Source organism: Pseudopodoces humilis, chromosome 5 (assembly GCF_049639895.1).
Source record: "Pseudopodoces humilis isolate 2021_Gansu_Grassland_sample_001 chromosome 5, ASM4963989v1, whole genome shotgun sequence".
NCBI lineage: Eukaryota > Metazoa > Chordata > Aves > Passeriformes > Paridae > Pseudopodoces > Pseudopodoces humilis.
This window is the reverse complement of record NC_142204.1, coordinates 18,519,322-18,537,125: the sequence shown is the minus strand read 5'-3', so window position 1 is coordinate 18,537,125 and position 17,804 is coordinate 18,519,322. Positions and strand designations below refer to the sequence as shown.

The following is a 17,804-nucleotide window of genomic DNA, read 5'->3' as shown; positions in this document are numbered from 1 at the left end:
TTTGCAGGTAGCTCCATTATCTACGTCACATTCTCCCTTCTTTTGCCTTTCAGTTTTCATTATTCTGCTTTTTGGAATCAGTTCATTCTTTCTCACAAGAGTTGGAATATTTTGTTCTTCTCTTTTTTATTATTGTTAAAATGCAGCTCTTTTGTTTATGTCACATATATGGTCTTCACCATCATTAATTAAGATATCACCTAGTGTTATGCCCATAGGGCATTTGCTTTATAATAATCTATACATTTGAAGCCAAATGGTAGTTGTGTAGTTCTGGTATGTTCCAAAACTGCCATTCTGGTGTAATTTATTTTAGTCTGTTATAGAATAAAATAGAGATGATTCAAAATCCTAAAGTTCATACGTGAGAAAGAATACCAAGAAATCAGCATGGATTGTACTCTTTATTACACTCTTTTAGGGGCAGAAGGAGATTGTGTTGAAGAAAATGCCTTTGACATGGATGTTTGAGTGATCTGCTACATAGACAGTAAAGAATAATTTTTATATGTTTTTTTATGGGGTATTAAAATTCTGAGGTGGCCAAGTTTCCTGACAGAAAAAACAAAATATCTCAGGGTTTGAACAGAGGCACCATCTGCACCAGAATGACCTCAGACTAATTGACTGTGAGTGTGCATGTCTTTGTGTGTGTGTGTATGTACACGTGTGTACATGTGTGTGTGTGTTCTTTGTTTCAGTTCCATTATAATTCCTTTAAATATTTATTAGTGGATTGTAAATTCTGCTGAAAACTGAGGCCTTTGCTTTGGAAAAAATAGACCATCACCTTCCACGGGTGTTGTCGCTCAAGTGGAATAGCCAAGTCCCTTTTGGAGAAACAAAAGGATTTGGTTATTTTAACAAGTTTGGTTATTATTAAATTTGGTAATTTAAAACTGCACTGAATTATAAAAGTGGGAAAAAAAAGAACAAAAACCTGCTGACTGCTGGTTGAACTACTCCTTGGCTACGTGTGAACTGAGGTTCTGCAGATCTAGCAAGAAGCAGGAGCAATATTAAAATGAATTTGTTACTAATAGTGGAAATGGTCCAGCAAGCACATTTACAATATTCAGGGCTAAGGATGGCTTTGTTTTCAGATTGGTCTGTCTTTATTTTCAATGTAAAGCATTAATGAGCTTCTTAAGGAGACTGGGAATGGAAGAAAACATTGTCTGATCACCTTATAGCCCAGGAAAGTAAAAATGTTCTCAGGTTGCTGGATGAAATAACAAACTAGAATGGGTTTCTACTTCTTACACTGCTATGAAAGCTTTACTTCTAGATCATTTCCAGACACCAGAAAGCTATTAAAATCCACGAAGGGAAAAGAAATTCTACATTTATATGAGTTTTAAAACTTATTTTGGGACTTCAGCTTGATAACTAGTGTATAGGAGAATAAACCTGTAATGTGAAAAAGCTGGTCAAAAAGAGGAACCCAGGACCAGACTAGCACTACAAACACTTGGGAAGGGATTTATCAAATAATATTTGGGGTTACACTTTATTCTGAAGGGTCAAAACTGGACCAGACTGCTGTGGATAGTACCAGCACTTAGGCTCAGGTATTTGTATTGCTTTAAACCCTACTGTCATTTCAAGGATATAAATAGGCTTGGAAAAATCAGATTATTGGAAGGATTAAATTGGGATCAGTGTCAGTAATAATCTATTCCTTTGTGGTGACACCGATTGAAACAGGGAAAGTTTGGGGGAGGGGCGTAACGCTATACAACATTGCCTATGGATTGTGTGGGAATGAGGAACATAAACAAGGGGAAGAAGGGTTGAATAGCACAGCTCTCATGTGCCCAACAGGCAGGGTGTACATAAAGGCAGAGAAATCCTCCCTGGAAATAGCACTGGCCAAAGACACTCTCACCAAAGGCCAGTCACGGTGATGGAGTGCTAAAACACACCACTCTTTCTAGTCTGTCAAGCTAATAACGTCTGTCTGTGTTCTGTGTTTCCACATTTCCAGTCCCACCACCCAGCATGCTCTAAGAGCCACAAAATCATAGAGGAATCATAAAGGGACTTTATTTCCTTTTTTTTTTTCAATCACATTGCCTGAATCTTTTCCGTACAGTGTAACTCTAGTTATCTCCTAATGGGGCTGGAAAAAAAGGCAGCAGGTACCTGGCTGCCTTGTCTCTGGGGATTCTGAATTATCCCAGGCTGAGGAATGTCATTAGGTCTCCAAGCACCAGCCCCTCCAACACCAGCTCAGTGCAATTACCCCATCCAGCCCTCATTTAGCCATCCCCATTGCAATCCATGTAAGTGTTGCCTACATAAAAGCTAAGTGAGCAGCAGCTGGCCTAGGTTCTTTATCGTTGCCCAATATACATTTCTACAAGTACAATCAAATTTATTTGGCTCTTTAGGATCCAGAATGAGTTTGATAGTGGTGACTTTGATATGGTGAAAAATTGCCCACTGAATGTTCTTTCAGCCAGAAACATGAGAGCAAGGTACACAAGGTACCTTGTGGTGGCTGAGCAAAGAAAGCATGTTTAGATTTATTTTCCATCTTGTCTTTCAAATAAGGTTATTTAAACTGAAAGGGTTTTCAGTCTGGAGCTTTCCAAGTGAAATCCTGCCTCCCTGATAAGCCATTTTCTGCTTAATCTGAAGATGGTTAGAGGGCTGGAGCACCTTTTCCATAAGGAAAGGCTGAGAGAGTTGAGTTGTTCAACTGGATAAGAGAGGGCTCCTGGGATTCTTTCTAGTGGCCTTCCAGTACCTGAAGAGGGCTTGTAAGAATGATGGAGACTGACTTTTTAGTAGGGACAATAGAAACAGGACAAGGAGCAAGGGTTTTAAATTATAAGAGTGTAGATTCAGACTTGATAAACAGAAGAAATTTTTTGCAGTGGAGGTGGTGAAACACTGGCACAGGTTGCCCAGAGAGGTGACAGAGGCCCCATTCCTGGAAACATTCAATGTTAGGTTGGACAGGTCTCTGAGCAACCTGATCTAGATGAAAATGTCCCTGTCTGTGGAAGGGGAGTTGAAGCAGATGACATTTAAAGGTGCCTTCCAACACAAAGCATTCTATGATTCTATGGGAAAGGGTATTTCCCTGGATAGGAGTCTTTATCCTCCCACTGAGCACTGAGTGGACGGTGCTGGAAGACTGATGGCAGTGCATCTCCGGTCTTTGAGAAGATTTCTATAAATACACCCCTCTATAAGTCAGATAACGGTGAGAAGAAAGGAATGCAATGTTTCTTGGAGTGAATAACACTTCACTTATACTGCCCAGTGACAGGAGCAAAAATCATACAGCGGGTGGGCAATTCCCAGCATTGTTCCCAGGTGCTTTTCCAAAAATTTGCTTTAACTCTGTACAGTATGAATTATTTGGGGGTTTTGTAATGTTGAAAAAGAAATGGTTGATATTTGGAACTGTGCATTTATAGCTTTGTCTCTTCAGAGGCTTCCTCATAAAAGTGGTTCTTTTCACATTTCCCACCGGATTTTTTTTTTCTTTTTTTTTCTAAATATGCATTTAAATTTCTTCCTCTGTTTCTTTAGATGTAAAATGCAAGACTCTGCATCTACAAAAAATCTCACGCGCTTCTCTTTTCTTTCAGCCTTTCAGCTTCCCATTTTTACTTCTGCTCAGTTAATTACTCATTTATAATTATTTCCCTCTTTATTTATGTGGGCATGTTTTGTTTTTTTTTTTCCCTGGGAAGCTGCTGCCTGGTCCTTGGGAGTCAGTGTAAGCTGACTCCAGCCCTGCTTGCTCTCTGTGAACCTTCTGGCGTCACGGAGCAGCTCTCAGCAATCAGGGGGTAGGATCACTGGCTTCCTTGGCTCTGGGCACTGAGCACTGGGTGCCCGTTCCCTGTTTGCCAGGCGCACCTAAGCATCTGGAAATGCCTTATCATCCCAAAAGAACCTGGCCTCAGGTGGGTTGTGAGGCCAGAAACCCCCATGGCGATAAAGCAAGAGGGACATGAGCGACTTGGGAGGGCGAGGAAGGGGAGGGCATCCCAGCATTGCAGCCTCCATCCCTTCATCTCCCTCTGCCGCCGCTCCTCCTCCGAGGAAAACAAACTGGCAGCAAGGGCACTTTGTGCTTCAAAGGGCCCCTGACAAGCACGTCACTGCTATTTGTGTAATGGCCTGAAATTCTTGAGTGAGCAGTGATACATAAAGGAAAAGTCTCAGCGTAATTACTGATCCTTACAGCTTTTCATTCCTGAAAATTTGAGGGTAAGGAAATAGATGTAAGGGTAAGCAGGAGATAAATGCTGGTTCATGGCACATTCCTTATTTAAACATTTTCAGTATGTCCCGGGGTTCCTGTCCCACAGGCAGGACTTACCAAGGGTGCAGTTCCTTTCGTCTTCATCTCTAAATCATCAAGCTTTCTCCTTGGGCATCAGTTAGAACCATCAGAGCTGATCAAAAAGAAGGGGAAAAAAATTTTACACAGATCCTCCATCAAAATTTCCTTTCTAATTTTTTGTTTAAATTTTCACATTTTAAAAACTAGTTTTGAACACTTCTTTCTTGAGGTTATGAGAAAATTTCCCTTTAGCCTCCCACAATCAAGTAAAAATAGAACAAAATACATCCCCTTCTATATCCACATTAAAGAAATTTATGCCTGTCCCACTTAAGAACTAGCTGCTACCATGACCTGCATTTTTTCATTTCCTCTCCACTTTCTTGTGGGTTCATATTAATTTCTCTGTAGTGGTAGAAATGGAGTTCCAGGCATGCGTTTTTCTCAGAATCAGGCTGAGACTGACTCTCTGGCCACAGCCTTGGTCAAGCTGGTCAAAGGGTTGAGTTTGTCTGAGAAGCAAAATGTCCCTTTAGTACCTGTAGCTGGAAGAAATTCTTCCCATTCATGCCGGCCAGGCTCCAGCAGCCCTCTGTGTCATGCCAGTTTCTTTCTCCAGAGAGATCAAAGCTTTCCGTGCTGTCTGACTGGGACACTTCTGTGACCCTGCACAGCCTGGGAAGGAGCACCTCAGTTGATTTCAGCTCTCCCAGTTGACACAGTTTGCCGGATTTTGGAAAACACTCTGTGGAAAAGAGTTCAGCAGCAGCTGGTGTGCAGGCCACAGGCTCTGTGGGTTCTGCTCCCGGTGCCACCGGTGCCAGCGCCGGTGCCTTGGCTCACATGCCAGCATCAGGGATGGAAGCAGGACGTGATCCAAGATGGAGCCACAGGTACCAGGTACAGCCTGGCTGGGCTCACGGGCCGGGGCTGCTCGGCAGCAAACACAAACCTCACTTTTTCTCAGGTGCCCCGCATCTGAGCATGGGAGAGAGGACAAAGTCTCCAAGTCGAAGGGGCCAAGCACTCAGGTGGGAAGAGCAGAGTCCACATTCAATAACTTCCCTGCTTATCTCAATATTGTACCTGGCACCACAGTACTGTAGCAGTTGGAACCCCATAAATACCAATGACAGATAGTAACTGGCACCCCATACCTACCATCAACACATGATCTTGCCACTAGGAAGCAAGAACAAGATTTTCAAACCCAACTGGCTGAGCAAGCTTGAGGGTGAAAATAACAAGAAGATGTTAAAAACACTTTTTGAAAACAAAGACCTTCCTTTGGAGTCAAACTTTTTAATGAAAACAAAGCCTAAACCACCAGCCTTGTACCAGTAGCCTTTGGCTCCAAAATTCCCTAAGTCAGTTTATATTTGGCTGATAAAAGGGTAGTTGATTGATTCATTACAGCCAAAGGCTCAGCTCCCAGGAATGCAAGGTGCTTAATATTTTTTCTGGGATCTCTTTGATCTCTGCTGGAGGTTGAGGAGCAGGCTCCAAATTATAAAGTATTTTTGGAATTTTATTGAGACCATTTTTCAGAAAAGTCACCTTAAAGTCTCCAAGATTCTCTCTAGAGACACAGGGATGGTGGAAAACTTGTAGCATGACAGTTTTATCTGAGGAAAAGGAATATGACCAATCTTAAAGGAATGTTTAATCCAATCACTTTTGGACAAACACATGAATATGGACCAAGGACCTAAAGTTTTCTGCATGCTAAACCTAAAGCACAAGTTTCTATGAGGGTGTGTGGAAGAATAATAGATTTACAAATCTCTGTAGATCAGCTAGAGGAAGACAGGCATCCTACACACAGCACATGGGAGAAACTCATCTTTCAAATCAGTGTGTTAAATTCCACAGCTCTATTCATTTCAGGTTAACAAAACACAACAGAGGCGTGGCACCTGCTCTCTACATCCCCCCTCTACACAGAGCCCTTCCTGTCCCTGCTTGTGCCGCAGAGCCCAGCGGGTCTTTCACTTTGTCTTGCCTGTCAGATCCTGGTCACATTTACCAGGCTGCTGGAGAGCTCCTGCCATCAGAACAGTGGCTGAGGGTCTGCTGGAGTCTGTGGATCTCCTCATCACAAATGGTGGTCAGCAGGGCTGGAACCTGCAGCTCATTATCTGACAAGTGCTCTGGCAAAGCAAGTCATGGAACAAGGAAACCTCCTTGAGTGTAACTCCAATAACCTCCTCCACAATACTATAGAAACACAGAAGACTCTACATTCACTGAATGCATTTACCCAAGCATTACAAAATATTAAATAGCATATTTTGCAAAACAAGAGCTTTCAGGTATTCTCTTTGGTAGGCAATTGTCAAGGGCAGAGCTGCATGTCAAGTTTGTATCTGCGTTGAAACCTCCGCTGACTTAATTAGGGTAAAATGCATGAAGTGTAGTCATTATAATCTGCTTTGCAATGACACAAACATATAAAAGCCATGCTCATATGACAGGAATGTCCAGATCTTGCATCCAAGCCTTTGACAAGATCTGGGGGGAGAAGAGGGAAGGAAGGGAGAAGGGAGATTGTAAGAATTGCTCAGCTGAAATTTCTAAAACCCTTGGAAACAGCTGCTAAGTATTTCGCTGCCTCCATCCTTCCCTATAGTCTCATTACGGTAAGTAACGTTGCACTTACTTGAAAACTCAGGTTTTCATGAGGTTGGCTGTGTAGGGGAGCCAGCTGCACAAGCAGTGCTGAAGATCTCTGCTCCCAAATGCTGAACCCCAGCACTCGTGCCCCTTCGGCTCCCAGGAGCATCTCTGCTTTCAGAAAGCGGCTTGAACTTCTGCCTTAAAGTAAAAGCATATCATGACAGATACTCTAATCACAATGTCTAAATATAATACAAGGGAAGACAATTTAAGAGAGCTCAGCTACACTTTTTAGAACAACTGTCAGGAAACTGACTCTGTGGCTTGCTGCTTTAGAGTAAGATTAAATGAATCAGTCTCACAATTTGAATGCGTGGGAAGTCAGAGACAGCAAAGTGACAACTAAGGACAGTTTATTTATAATTGGGCCCTCCTTCTGTAGCTGTTTGTGCACAAGGCCTGTGCACTAAGTACAAAAGTACGTGGCATTTATATAAAATTACTCACAAGTGCTACGTGTACGTCAGGTAGATGGCTATGCTTGTTTAGCTGATTACAAAGTTCATGTAATTATTGAACTGTCTAGTGATGTTTGGGTAAAGAATACAGCTTATTATGCAGCAGCTTCAAAAGGCTCTGACTCCACAGTCCTTCAGCCAGGAGCCTTTCACAACAAGGAAGAGCCTGAGCTGGGCATTGCTGCCAGGAGATGTCTGGAGGGATGGCATGGGGACTGAGGCACCATCAGTGCAGCAGCTTTGCAGGCGAGGCAGGTCTGTGAGGGCTGGAGGGTGACACCGAGGCAGCGTCGGTGGACGCTTTACGAGCAGGGGCCTTTGATACTTAAGCTGCAGATTCCCACTCTTTAGGCTAAAACACTTCTGACTTTAACCCAGAGGTTTTTAAAACAAGACTTTCCACTGAGGCAAGAGTGCTGTAACTGCAAATGCAAATAGGAGAAATTCAGTGGTTTATGGTACTGTCTGATTAACAAGCCCAAGGGGAGCAGCATCACAAAGAGAAATGGGTTTGTCAAAGGACAGAAAGGTGGGTTTCTCATCTCTACCTCCTCAGGATGTTGTCCTCACCTTTTAAAGTGTCATTCTGAGTGAGTGAAAGGCAAAATCCACAAATCTGAGATAAAGCTGATGAGAGAAGTACTGGGGAGTGGCTGAGTCCCTTGGAAAAAGTGCAGCATTGCTCTTTACCCAGCCTCCAGGTGGAAAAGTCAATGGAATTAAGCTGACCTCAAGCTTTTATTCCTCCCCACTTTGGCAGGCTTAGTGTATAGCATCAGCCTGCACCCCTAACTGGGAAATATTATTAAAATGACATTAAATATTAAGAGAGACAACACAGCATCTCTCACAGTGAGGGAGCTCCTGACACAGCAATCTTTTTCTAATAAACTGCCTTGACAAACAATTTACTTATGTTCTTATTTCAATTAGATGAACTACTCTGCAGCAGTAAGGGTGAGTATGGCTGGGTGTTATTTTGAGAGGTAGTAAATATTTATTCCTCTCTCTCTGCAGGGAAAAGGGTGGGCAGCAGGGTCGCAAGACAAGACCACATGATCACAATTTTTAAAGCTGTGATAGTCACCGGTTGTGACTAATCAGCAAGGCACAATGTTTTTATGTCAAGCTTTCACCAAGAGCTTAGCTATTGGCACAGCATTAACAGTGATGGACATCATGGCCAGGTTTGGCTCTCATAGAGACCTGGGCTGGAAAAAGGGATAATATCCACTGCATAGCCAAATAAGTGTAAATACTAGAAGAGTTTTCCACCCCTGTCCAGAAGGCTTCTGCCAAGCTCAGGGCTGTGTTGTGGCTGGTACTGTGTGTACCAAATGTACTCCTTGGCCCACAGTACCCAAACACAGAGTCCCCAGACAGATCCGTGGTCAAGTCGTGGGCTCAGATCTCCAGGCTCCCAGCTGAGCAAGGGAGTGGTGCAAAGACAGGAGGAGGACTGCTGGAAGGTACTCCAAAATCTAAAGCAAAGAAAATCTCCATCTCTGCTTTCTTGGAAACTTTGCCTGCAATTTCAAATATTTTCTGTTGACAGCATGAAAGACGTGGAAGGAAACATGTTTTCTTGTCTTTGAAATACCGCTGGTCTGATGGCCATTTTGGGAAGGGAGATAAAAATGTTTAACTTTGGAAAAGCAGTTGCTTTCCAGAAAATCCCTTGAGGCTCTACACAGCGCACAGGTTGGAAGCCTCGAGGTTTCTGTCAGCACATCCGTACTTATTACTGAAGTATAGCATAGAAGATCAGCGCTGGCAAAGTGCCACAGAAAGTTTTATTACTTTAAAGTCACTGAGTTTGTTTTACAAGGCCTGACCAAAATTTTACCTCAGTCTGTGTAAAGTTTTTTCCCATATAATAAAATGCCTCTCTTTGAAAAGGCTGAAGAGTAAAGGCAAACCCCTTCCCTTGTTACTGAAGACATGTCTGAGATGAAACATAGCTGCTCTTCACTGGGAAGGCCACACAATGGGATTTTTAAAGTGAAGAGTGAAATGGAATAAATAAAGCTGAGCAGTGAGGTGGGGTACATGAGTGGGCCAGGCAGGCACTGGCCAGTAGGAATTTGGCTTTTAAATCATATTGTTAATAACTCCATAGAGTCTGTAATGATAGGAAACCTCGCCTAATGCCTCATCAAAAAGTCAACACACTTTGCAGAACTGAGCATCCCTCATACAGTCCTCTTCAGCACTTTATACAGTGAATCACAGCCTTGAGTGGAACTTCTTATGTGTTGACCTTTTAATCTGAAATAGTCCCTTCCTTTCCCTTTGACTGGTGTTCAGGAATGGATTGAAAATGGACATTAGATATAAAATTTCATATCCAGAAGCAGAGAATTCAGAGTGCAACATGATTCCTCATGTGTGCATCCACATCCCTACAGAAATTATTTGAAGTCTGGAGAATGTGATATAGGAGGCTGAGCCAACCTGTCCACTGAGTGGTTGAATTTAGAGCTGCATATGTGTCAGGGGCCATCACATCATCACCAGTACCAGCAGAGCCACACAGGAGCTCAGGCTCTGCCCACGAGGCCCTGCTGATGCCACTGGCTACTAAAAAGGTTGAGCTGATGCAGACAGAGACTGTCCCTCCCTTGGAAATGGCACTTTCAGTAAGACAGAGAGCATGAGTCAAAGTTTAGGGGATGCACTGATGGTTTCACCAAAGGAGGATGAGGAATTGCAAAGTGAAAATAGGGTAAAATTTAGAAAGAAAAAAAAAATTGAAAAATTTTCTGTTTAAAGTTGAAAAAAAAAAAATATTGGCCGGGAAAAGAACTATGGAAATAACTTTGTTTTCAGCAGGAAATGATGACTACATTTAATTTTTTGTTGTGAAGAATGGGATTTTTTTTCCTTGCTCCAACTGTACCTTTTTAATACAGCTTTACCAGTGGAATTAACAAAGCTTGCATCACAAATGTGGTGCTCTCAGGAGCTAGGTACTGATGTGCCCTTTCCCACTGCAGCAGAGGTAGGAGGTTTTCCAGTGAGCTCTGGGAAACAGGAGTCTCTCAGGAATTTCTCAGCACAAGCAAATGCACCAGTAGGTGCTATTGGCAATTTTCACCAGAAGGATTTTCTTTAGTGAGTTTTTCTCCCTTCCAGCCAAGGACAAACCTCTGACACTAGCCCACATTATTGTTTGAAGACAGATTGAAATCTCGTGATTCTGACATCGTTTTATTTTTAATTTCCACACTGCAAATGTCAGGGGAAAAAATACCCTAAAAATTATACTTCAGAAAAGACTATAATTACTTCCAATTAAATCATGGCCCTGGTTGTTTGAAAGACAACCACAGCTAGAATTTCATTATCTGATAAGCACTTTTCTTTAAAATATATTTCAAAGTTTCTTTTATTAATAATAAGAAGAAAGGGATCCAAGATCCTGCAAAAATACCTGAGCCAACTGCAAAAGCTCGACAATGGGAAATTGTGTTTAACCCCTCAAACGGAGAGGCCACATCATTTTTAGGGCATTTATTTCAGCGATACTCCTGATGGGGAAGCAAGCTCAGGAATGTGATCAGACGTGGTGTTAGGCTCGGGTGAGGTGACCCAGATCTCTGCCTTCCCCAGGGCACTGACCAGGCTGTGCGCTTGCATCACACCTTTCCTCCATCCATGGTACCTAGAGCGTTTTTCAGCATCTGTCCTGTTTCTCATCGCGACACTCCTGCCTCTATCAGGGTACATCTGTTGAAGCCACTGGGGCTTTATCAGCATCATCTGGTTTCATACTGGGAATTAAGTCTCATCCCTCTGTATGCCTGCGCTGTAAATCCATTTGTACCCCCTGAAAGGGGCATTTACATCACATGAGCTGCACTGACTATGCCACTGATGTTCAGACTGAGTAAAAATATCTGAGTTCTTATAAAGCCCCACTTAGTGGTGCATGGGATAATTGTGCTGTAGGTTTTTGTGGTCATGTTTTGAACTTCAGCTGCGACAGAGCCATCGGTCCCCAACCCCACTCAAGTATGCAGCATATTTTCCGCGTGTGTTCAAAGATAAGGGCCTTCCCTCAGAACCTTACAAAATAAACAGGCATAGTCCCAGCCCAGTACACTGTTTTCCGATGTGCTTGGAAATCCGTCTGATCATTTGCCACGTGGAGGAGGGACGCATGGGCTTGAGGGAAGGGGTAGGGCGGGTTCCACAAAACACCTGCCTGCAAAAGGCTTGTGTTTGGAGGGATAGGTGACACTGAAGGCCTCAGTCACTAGCAGCAACCCAAAATCCCTGTCACAGGGGACAGGATTTTCTCCAGGTGATGCCACAGAGGCAGCCTGTAGCAAGTGTTTGCTAATGATGATCCTTGTGGGTCCCTTACAACTCAGAATATTCTGTGATTAACAGAGATGTAATGGGCCTACCATAACAGGCTGCCTGGGCATCCACAACTCGCACACAGAACAGACATTCCTGCTATCCGTGGAAAAATCCTTCCCCAAATATTCCACATCACAGTGGCTACTCTCTGAGCTAGTCTTACTAGGTGGAAAGAAATTAAAAATTGCAATTGAGTCACCAGTAAAAATATGTGAGTGTACCCAGCAAATAATGTAGATTCCCTCAGCACTTACCTAATAATTTTGCTTTTAATTAAACTGTCCATTCCCTCACTGATTTACATTTAAAAAGAAAACAACTGTGTGTATTTCACTGGGAAACCTTCCCTTGGTGTTTAAAAAAAAAATTTGCTTTGATTAATGTGAAAGATTTGGGGCCTGATCCTTATTAACAACTTTCTTCATTCCAGCTCCAGCTCCACCGTAAAGACAAACAGGTATGAAAGATTGTCACTGAAGGGGACATGCTCACCCTGTGTGCTTACAGCCTTTCTCTTCTGCTTTTTGGGGGGGATTTCTTTGTTTTGTTATGTTGGTGGTGGTGGTGGTGTTTTTAATGTACCATAACAGGCTTTTATTAGCACAGTTTTAGGCTCAATCTCTCCAAAGAAATAAATGCAGTGGCTGGACACTGAACCAAGAAAGCAGAGAGCCACAGATCCCCCCCAGGTTTCAGGGAAAGAGGAATAAATTGCATCTTTGCAGCAGGCATCTCTGGCAATGCCCCTGGGATGCTCTTGGCACAGCCAGGTTTTGGCAGGGGCACCAAAGAAGAGGAGGTGATACCACCGTAGCATTTCTGGCTCCGAGAGACCAAAGGGCATCTTGTGTCCACTCACACAACCCCCCTAAAATGGGAATGGTGACCAAAAACTGTGTTTTAAAACTCATCTGCCTTTCTTCTTAAACTTGACTTTCAAAATCTTTAATAATTTCTAAGGGAAAATAAAAAGAAGCCCAAACTCTCGCCATTTCCAGCAAGAAAAAGTAACTCCTGCTGCTCGCACTGCGATTAAGTATAGGCTCAGATTGTTACCAGCAGGCCCCTGAGACACACCAGTGAAACACCATGTGCCTTTTTGAAGGAGTTACATGCCAAGACCACCAAGATACGCATATGTGGAGCAGAAATGGAGCTCCTTTGAGTGCCAGCCCAGTGCTGTAGAAAGGCCACCCGTCCTTTCCCTGGCTTAGTGCCTGCCACCACCACCCGGCAACCAGGCTGGACATAGCTGGGCATGCTGCTGTGATACTCCATGACACAGCTGAGCATGCCATGTACCTGCACCCAGACCAGGGCTGTGTTTATGGGAGACCCAAATATGCAGATGGAAAAATGAAAAAACCTGCAGATGAGGCATTAAAAGGTGCTTCTCCTTTGCCATCCTCCCACAAAGTGGACAAAGAGATGAGGCAGTCTGTTGAGGTGGGGAAGTCTCTCAGGATGCAAAATGTCAGACACCCCCTGCAGTCTCAGGCACCAAGAGAGCAGACCACGATCTCTCCAGAAGAAGGGCCTTGCCCCAGGGCTGTTGCAGCTGCGCTGCTGACAACTGGCTCCCGACAGGTATGTTCACACCACAGCTCTGGCCTTGGCTGAGGTACCCAGGGGTGTAACATCCTTGCACGGATGCCCAGTTTTGGGGAAAATGGAAAGAAGGTTGTAGGCTCACAGCTGGGCCATCTCCAGAGTGCATCCCCATCTGTTCACAGCAGTTGGGAAGTACAGCAAAGGGTTGTACCCGCTTAGCTCCAATCACATGCCCTAAGTCCTCTCCAAAAGAGACACTCAGGGGGAGGCTCCTGTGAGGGCTGAGGAGGAAGGCTGTGGCCAGTTCGGCAAATCCCTGTTCCTTCTATGTGCCCATAGAACACCAGCATTGTCTATGCACCATGTTTTCACAGCCAGTCAGGGGCCGAGGTCAGGACCTGTTGGGGCTGGTTTTTATTTACCAAATGTGGCTTTATTTGGTAACAACATTTAAAAACATGTAAGATCAGAACAGTCCTTGTTGGTGAAAACATGCCCATTAATTTTCCTATCTTGGGACAAATTGTAAGTGGACGAGAGTCTTTAATGTCCCTGGCAATATTGAACCTGAGAGGCATTCAGGAATTGTTGTCCAAGCAGTCCATCAAGTTCAGCACCTTTCCCTGAAGACGAGCAGAATAACCTGTGCTTTGAAGCCAACAGCTTTAGCATTTGCCTAAGTATGTCACACATTGGTTTGGTGTCCCTGTTCGTGCTCCACCCACCAGCCACAGGGCCAGGGAGCACCACTTCCATGCCCAGGCCACACATGCTGAGTCCTGCAGACATCTCTGATGACCCCTTCCTCCATTTCTTCTGGCAAAGAGTGAGTTTGGTTTATATTTTAAACTCCTGTGTCATGCCAGCCTTGATGCACATGGAGTTAACACAGATCTCACAGACCTATGGGATAGCCTAGGGTGAAAGAAAGAGAGAAGAAACTATCAGTGCAGTCTCACACAGCAGAGACTGTGTCAGACATCTGTCTCCATTCTCTAGCTGAGGCAAGTGAGGGTGATATGACTGACCTGGAGGCATGCTACAGCAGAATGCAATGCCAAGAAGTGAAGCCGGTTCCTGTAGCAGCCCGCTCCTCTAGTTTTGTCCTCTGCTCTTCTCCAACACTCTCTGACACTTCTCCACATCTCTTGTGTCTCCCCCTGCAGGAAGGCAGGCTGGGATCAGAAGCATCAGTAGCCTTGGGAAGTAGATAAGGTTCTCCATCATAAAGAAGAGAGCAGTGCAGAATTACGATGACCAGAAACACATTTTAGTAAAGTATGAGGCTTTCGGCTTGTGCCTAGAGCTGAACTCTGAGGGTCACCACAGCTAAATAAAAGAGGAACAAGAAATAAGTTCAAGTACTGTGCCTGCTGTCATCTGCATGCTTGCCCTCCACCTCTGTCCTGGACTTCCCCAGTGGTCCAGCTGGAGGCAGGTCCATTTCTTTCCAAGATTTAGTGATGGTTGATCACTCTCAAAATGAAGCAGGGATGAGACAGGAGCAGATTTTGCTCCCTCTGCTGTACGTACTCTTCCAGTGCCACCCCAGCCCACTTCTGAGCCCTCAATCACCTCCACCAGCCCTGCGTGGCACTCTTCGACACATTTAAAATGTATCCTCAGCTTCATGTCGCAAACAGAATACTAATGGAGAGTGAGACAGCTCTCCTGTATTTTCAGGCATTTTTCAGGGGAGGGAGAAAAGCCATGCAAAACACTGGAGATACCTTGCAAACAAGATGGCCCATAGGAGCCTGGGGATCACGTCCTCCGCAGCGCAGCCATGGCCATTCTGCTCCATCGGCTGGTCAGCATGGCTTGTTCCCTGGCCTGCTTTTGTCTGCCGGCCTAGGCACCCGCAGCACCCCGAGACAAGGGCCAGGCTGGCTGGAGCGCTTGACTCGTACTGAGATCCCCAAGTAAAAGTTACCTCTTGCCTCGTCCTGGAGACATCAGTGGGAGTAGCCGGGTGTTGAGCCCTGCTGCGACCGGGTGCTGCGGCGGGAGAGGTCTGTGTGGCACCCGCCGCAGCGAGAGGCAGCAGCGTTTTGGGGGATCAGCAGTAACAGCAGGCACAAAGGGAGTTACCTCTTCACCAGTCCAGTCCCAGACTGCTCATCTGTAAGGAGCTCGAGGCAGGCAGATCCAGACGGCTGCTAATGCAGGATCACAGCCCGAGGTTTTGTTTCCACCTTTGCCAGAGGCTTTGCATGAGTCTCGGCTTCCTTTGCCTGCGTAATGGGTACCTGGTGACTGACCTTCCTTTGTAAAGCTCCTGTCAGGCAAAGGGGGTTCCTGTGGTTTCACCTACAGCTTTCCTCTATGCACCGACAAAAATGATGCTCGTCGGGTTGGTGCTCCTACAGCAAGAGCTCAACCGGAGAGACGGATGATTTAAAATTAAAAAAACCGGGGAGTCGGGGGGGGGGGGGGGGGGTGGAAGAGAGAGAGGGAGGGGGAGAATAGGCTGTCAATCTCAGTAAACACTTCTTTGATGTGGTTTCTTTCAAAAAAAAACAAAACCAAACCAAAACAAAAACACAACCTGACTCCTAAAAGCAACAACGTATGTTTATTTTAAATGCATCCGCTAAATATTTACACTGCAAGATAAACGAAAAAAAAAAAAAAGATAAATTGGAACTTTTGTCAGTGAACCAGATTGTGAAATGCCTTGAGGGAATAGAAGATTTATTTGGGGAGAGGGGGAGAGGTAGGAATTTTCCATGCTATTGTAAAACATGAGCACAAATTATATGATCCCCACAGCCAGTGAGTTGCAAAGCTTCAATCAGCTGCCTTTTTATTTTTTTTCTTTCCTCTCTTCTCTATAAAGAGGAGGGGGGGAAGACAGAAGTGTTTCACCAACTTCTGTTGACTGTTCCTTTTTTCTCCTGATTGAAATGTGTTGTTAAACAAGATCCCACATAATCTCAGCAGAGGGTTTCTCTCGCTCGCTCCCGCTCCTTCTGGGAAGCCGCGATCGGTGCCATCGGCGCTTGATTATTTGCAAACTCCCTTCGCTGGTTTTTTTTTTTTTTTCCTCCTCTTTTTTTTTTCCTCCTCTCCGTCTCGGTCTCCGTCTCCCTCTCTCTCCCTCCGTCTCTCTCTCCCTTCCTCTCACCCCCAGTGCAACTTTTGCAGGCGCCCCGGCACACGCAGCCATGCCGCGCTGAGAGCGGGGGCACGGCGCCAGCCCCCCTCCTTCCCTCCCTCCCTCTCCTTTCCTCCCTCCCTCTCTCCTTCCCTCCCTCCCTCCCTCTCTCCCTCCCTCCCTCCGTCCCCAGCGCCGCCGTCCCGAGCCGGGGGGGCCCCGCCGCCCGCCGCCCCTGCCCGGCCCCGCGCCTCGCCCCGGCCCCGGCCCGGCCCGGCCCGGCCCGGCGCCGCCGCCCCCCGCCCGCTCGCCCGCCCGCCCCGGCCGCGTCGGAGGGCCGGCAGCGGGGCTGGATGTGCCCGGCTCCCCCCGCGCTGAGGTGGGCAGCGATGCAGAAGGCAGGCGGCAGCTTCGCCTCCGCCGAGAGACACCCGCTCAAGATGGCAGATGTGTGTTGAGTTTGGGGGGCTGCGATCTCGCGTCGTTCGTGGCGGCGTTGCCATGAATAACAGGCGTCCTTGCACCGATGGCCCCCATGTACGAAGGTAAGCCCCGGCCCGGCCCGCCCCGCCGGCACCCCTGGCCCGGCCGCAGCGGGGGAGGGAGGGGGGAGCAGGGGGACCCTGGCCGCCCGCCCGCGGTTCGCCGTCCCCCCGGGCGATGTCGCGGGGAGGCGGCGGGGCACCCCCGCCCTACCCGGCACCCGGCGGGAGCGGGGCGAGGCGCGGGTCGCCCCCCGGCTCTGCCCGTCCCCGGCCCCGCGGTCCCGGGCGCTCGGTCCCCGGCGGGGGGCGGTGGGTGAAGTCCGTGCCGGTGCCGAGAAGAACAATGAGGTGGACGAAGCCTGCCCTGCGCCTCCGTGTGTGTGTGCGTGTGTGTGTGCCTGCTGCCTGCCTGCCCCTCGCCGCAGTTCGCCTTCCCAGGACCGGCTACCCCGCTCCGTTCGCCGGTTTCCCAGGAGTTCCCCCCGCCGTGGCTCCTCTCCTCCGAAGCGCGGGGACTCCGCGGGCAGCGGCGGCGGCGGACGGGGCTGCCGGAGCCTGCTGTCAGCTCCTGTGGCTTCTCCTTCAGCCCAGCCCGGGCTGCGGCGAGAAGCCCAAGTAACCCAAGTTAGTTTCTTTCGGGTTAAAAAAATCACAATAATTATATACATATATATGTATAAATACATATATCTCTGTGTGTGTATGTGTATATATACGGCTGTGTGTGTTAGATCGATGTGTAGTCCGGGGTGTCCGTTTAAAAAGAAAAATTCGGAGATGTATCGAGGTTAATTTAAATCCCCTCGCGACGCATTTACCCTTCCCCGTCACCCTTCCCGGCTCGGCGCTGCCCGGGGAGC

General features: G+C 46.4%; 1 protein-coding gene and 2 long non-coding RNA genes across 4 annotated transcripts in view; 1 reads left to right on the top strand and 2 right to left on the bottom strand.

Annotated features, from left to right (window-relative positions):
- Positions 1–481: 481 nt before the first annotated feature.
- Positions 482–5,151, bottom strand: LOC148184291 (uncharacterized). Its single transcript, XR_015772608.1, has 3 exons — positions 4,849–5,151; positions 4,346–4,421; positions 482–830 (listed from the first exon to the last, which is right to left on the bottom strand). It is a non-coding gene; the product is annotated as an uncharacterized LOC148184291 (long non-coding RNA).
- An 8,648-nt stretch (positions 5,152–13,799) lies between these two features.
- LOC148184290 (uncharacterized) lies at positions 13,800–15,719 on the bottom strand. Its single transcript, XR_015772520.1, has 3 exons — positions 15,093–15,719; positions 14,391–14,691; positions 13,800–14,277 (listed from the first exon to the last, which is right to left on the bottom strand). It is a non-coding gene; the product is annotated as an uncharacterized LOC148184290 (long non-coding RNA).
- Positions 15,720–16,771: 1,052 nt separating this feature from the next.
- The window catches only part of HIPK2 (homeodomain interacting protein kinase 2), a 138,521-nt gene continuing 137,488 nt past the window's right edge, over positions 16,772–17,804 (top strand). For both annotated transcript variants that reach the window (XM_005527894.3, XM_005527893.3), the window contains exon 1: positions 16,772–17,004. In XM_005527894.3, coding sequence (XP_005527951.2) covers positions 16,986–17,004 — 19 coding nt within the window. In that variant the 5' untranslated portion in view covers positions 16,772–16,985. The remainder of the gene's footprint in view (positions 17,005–17,804) is intronic.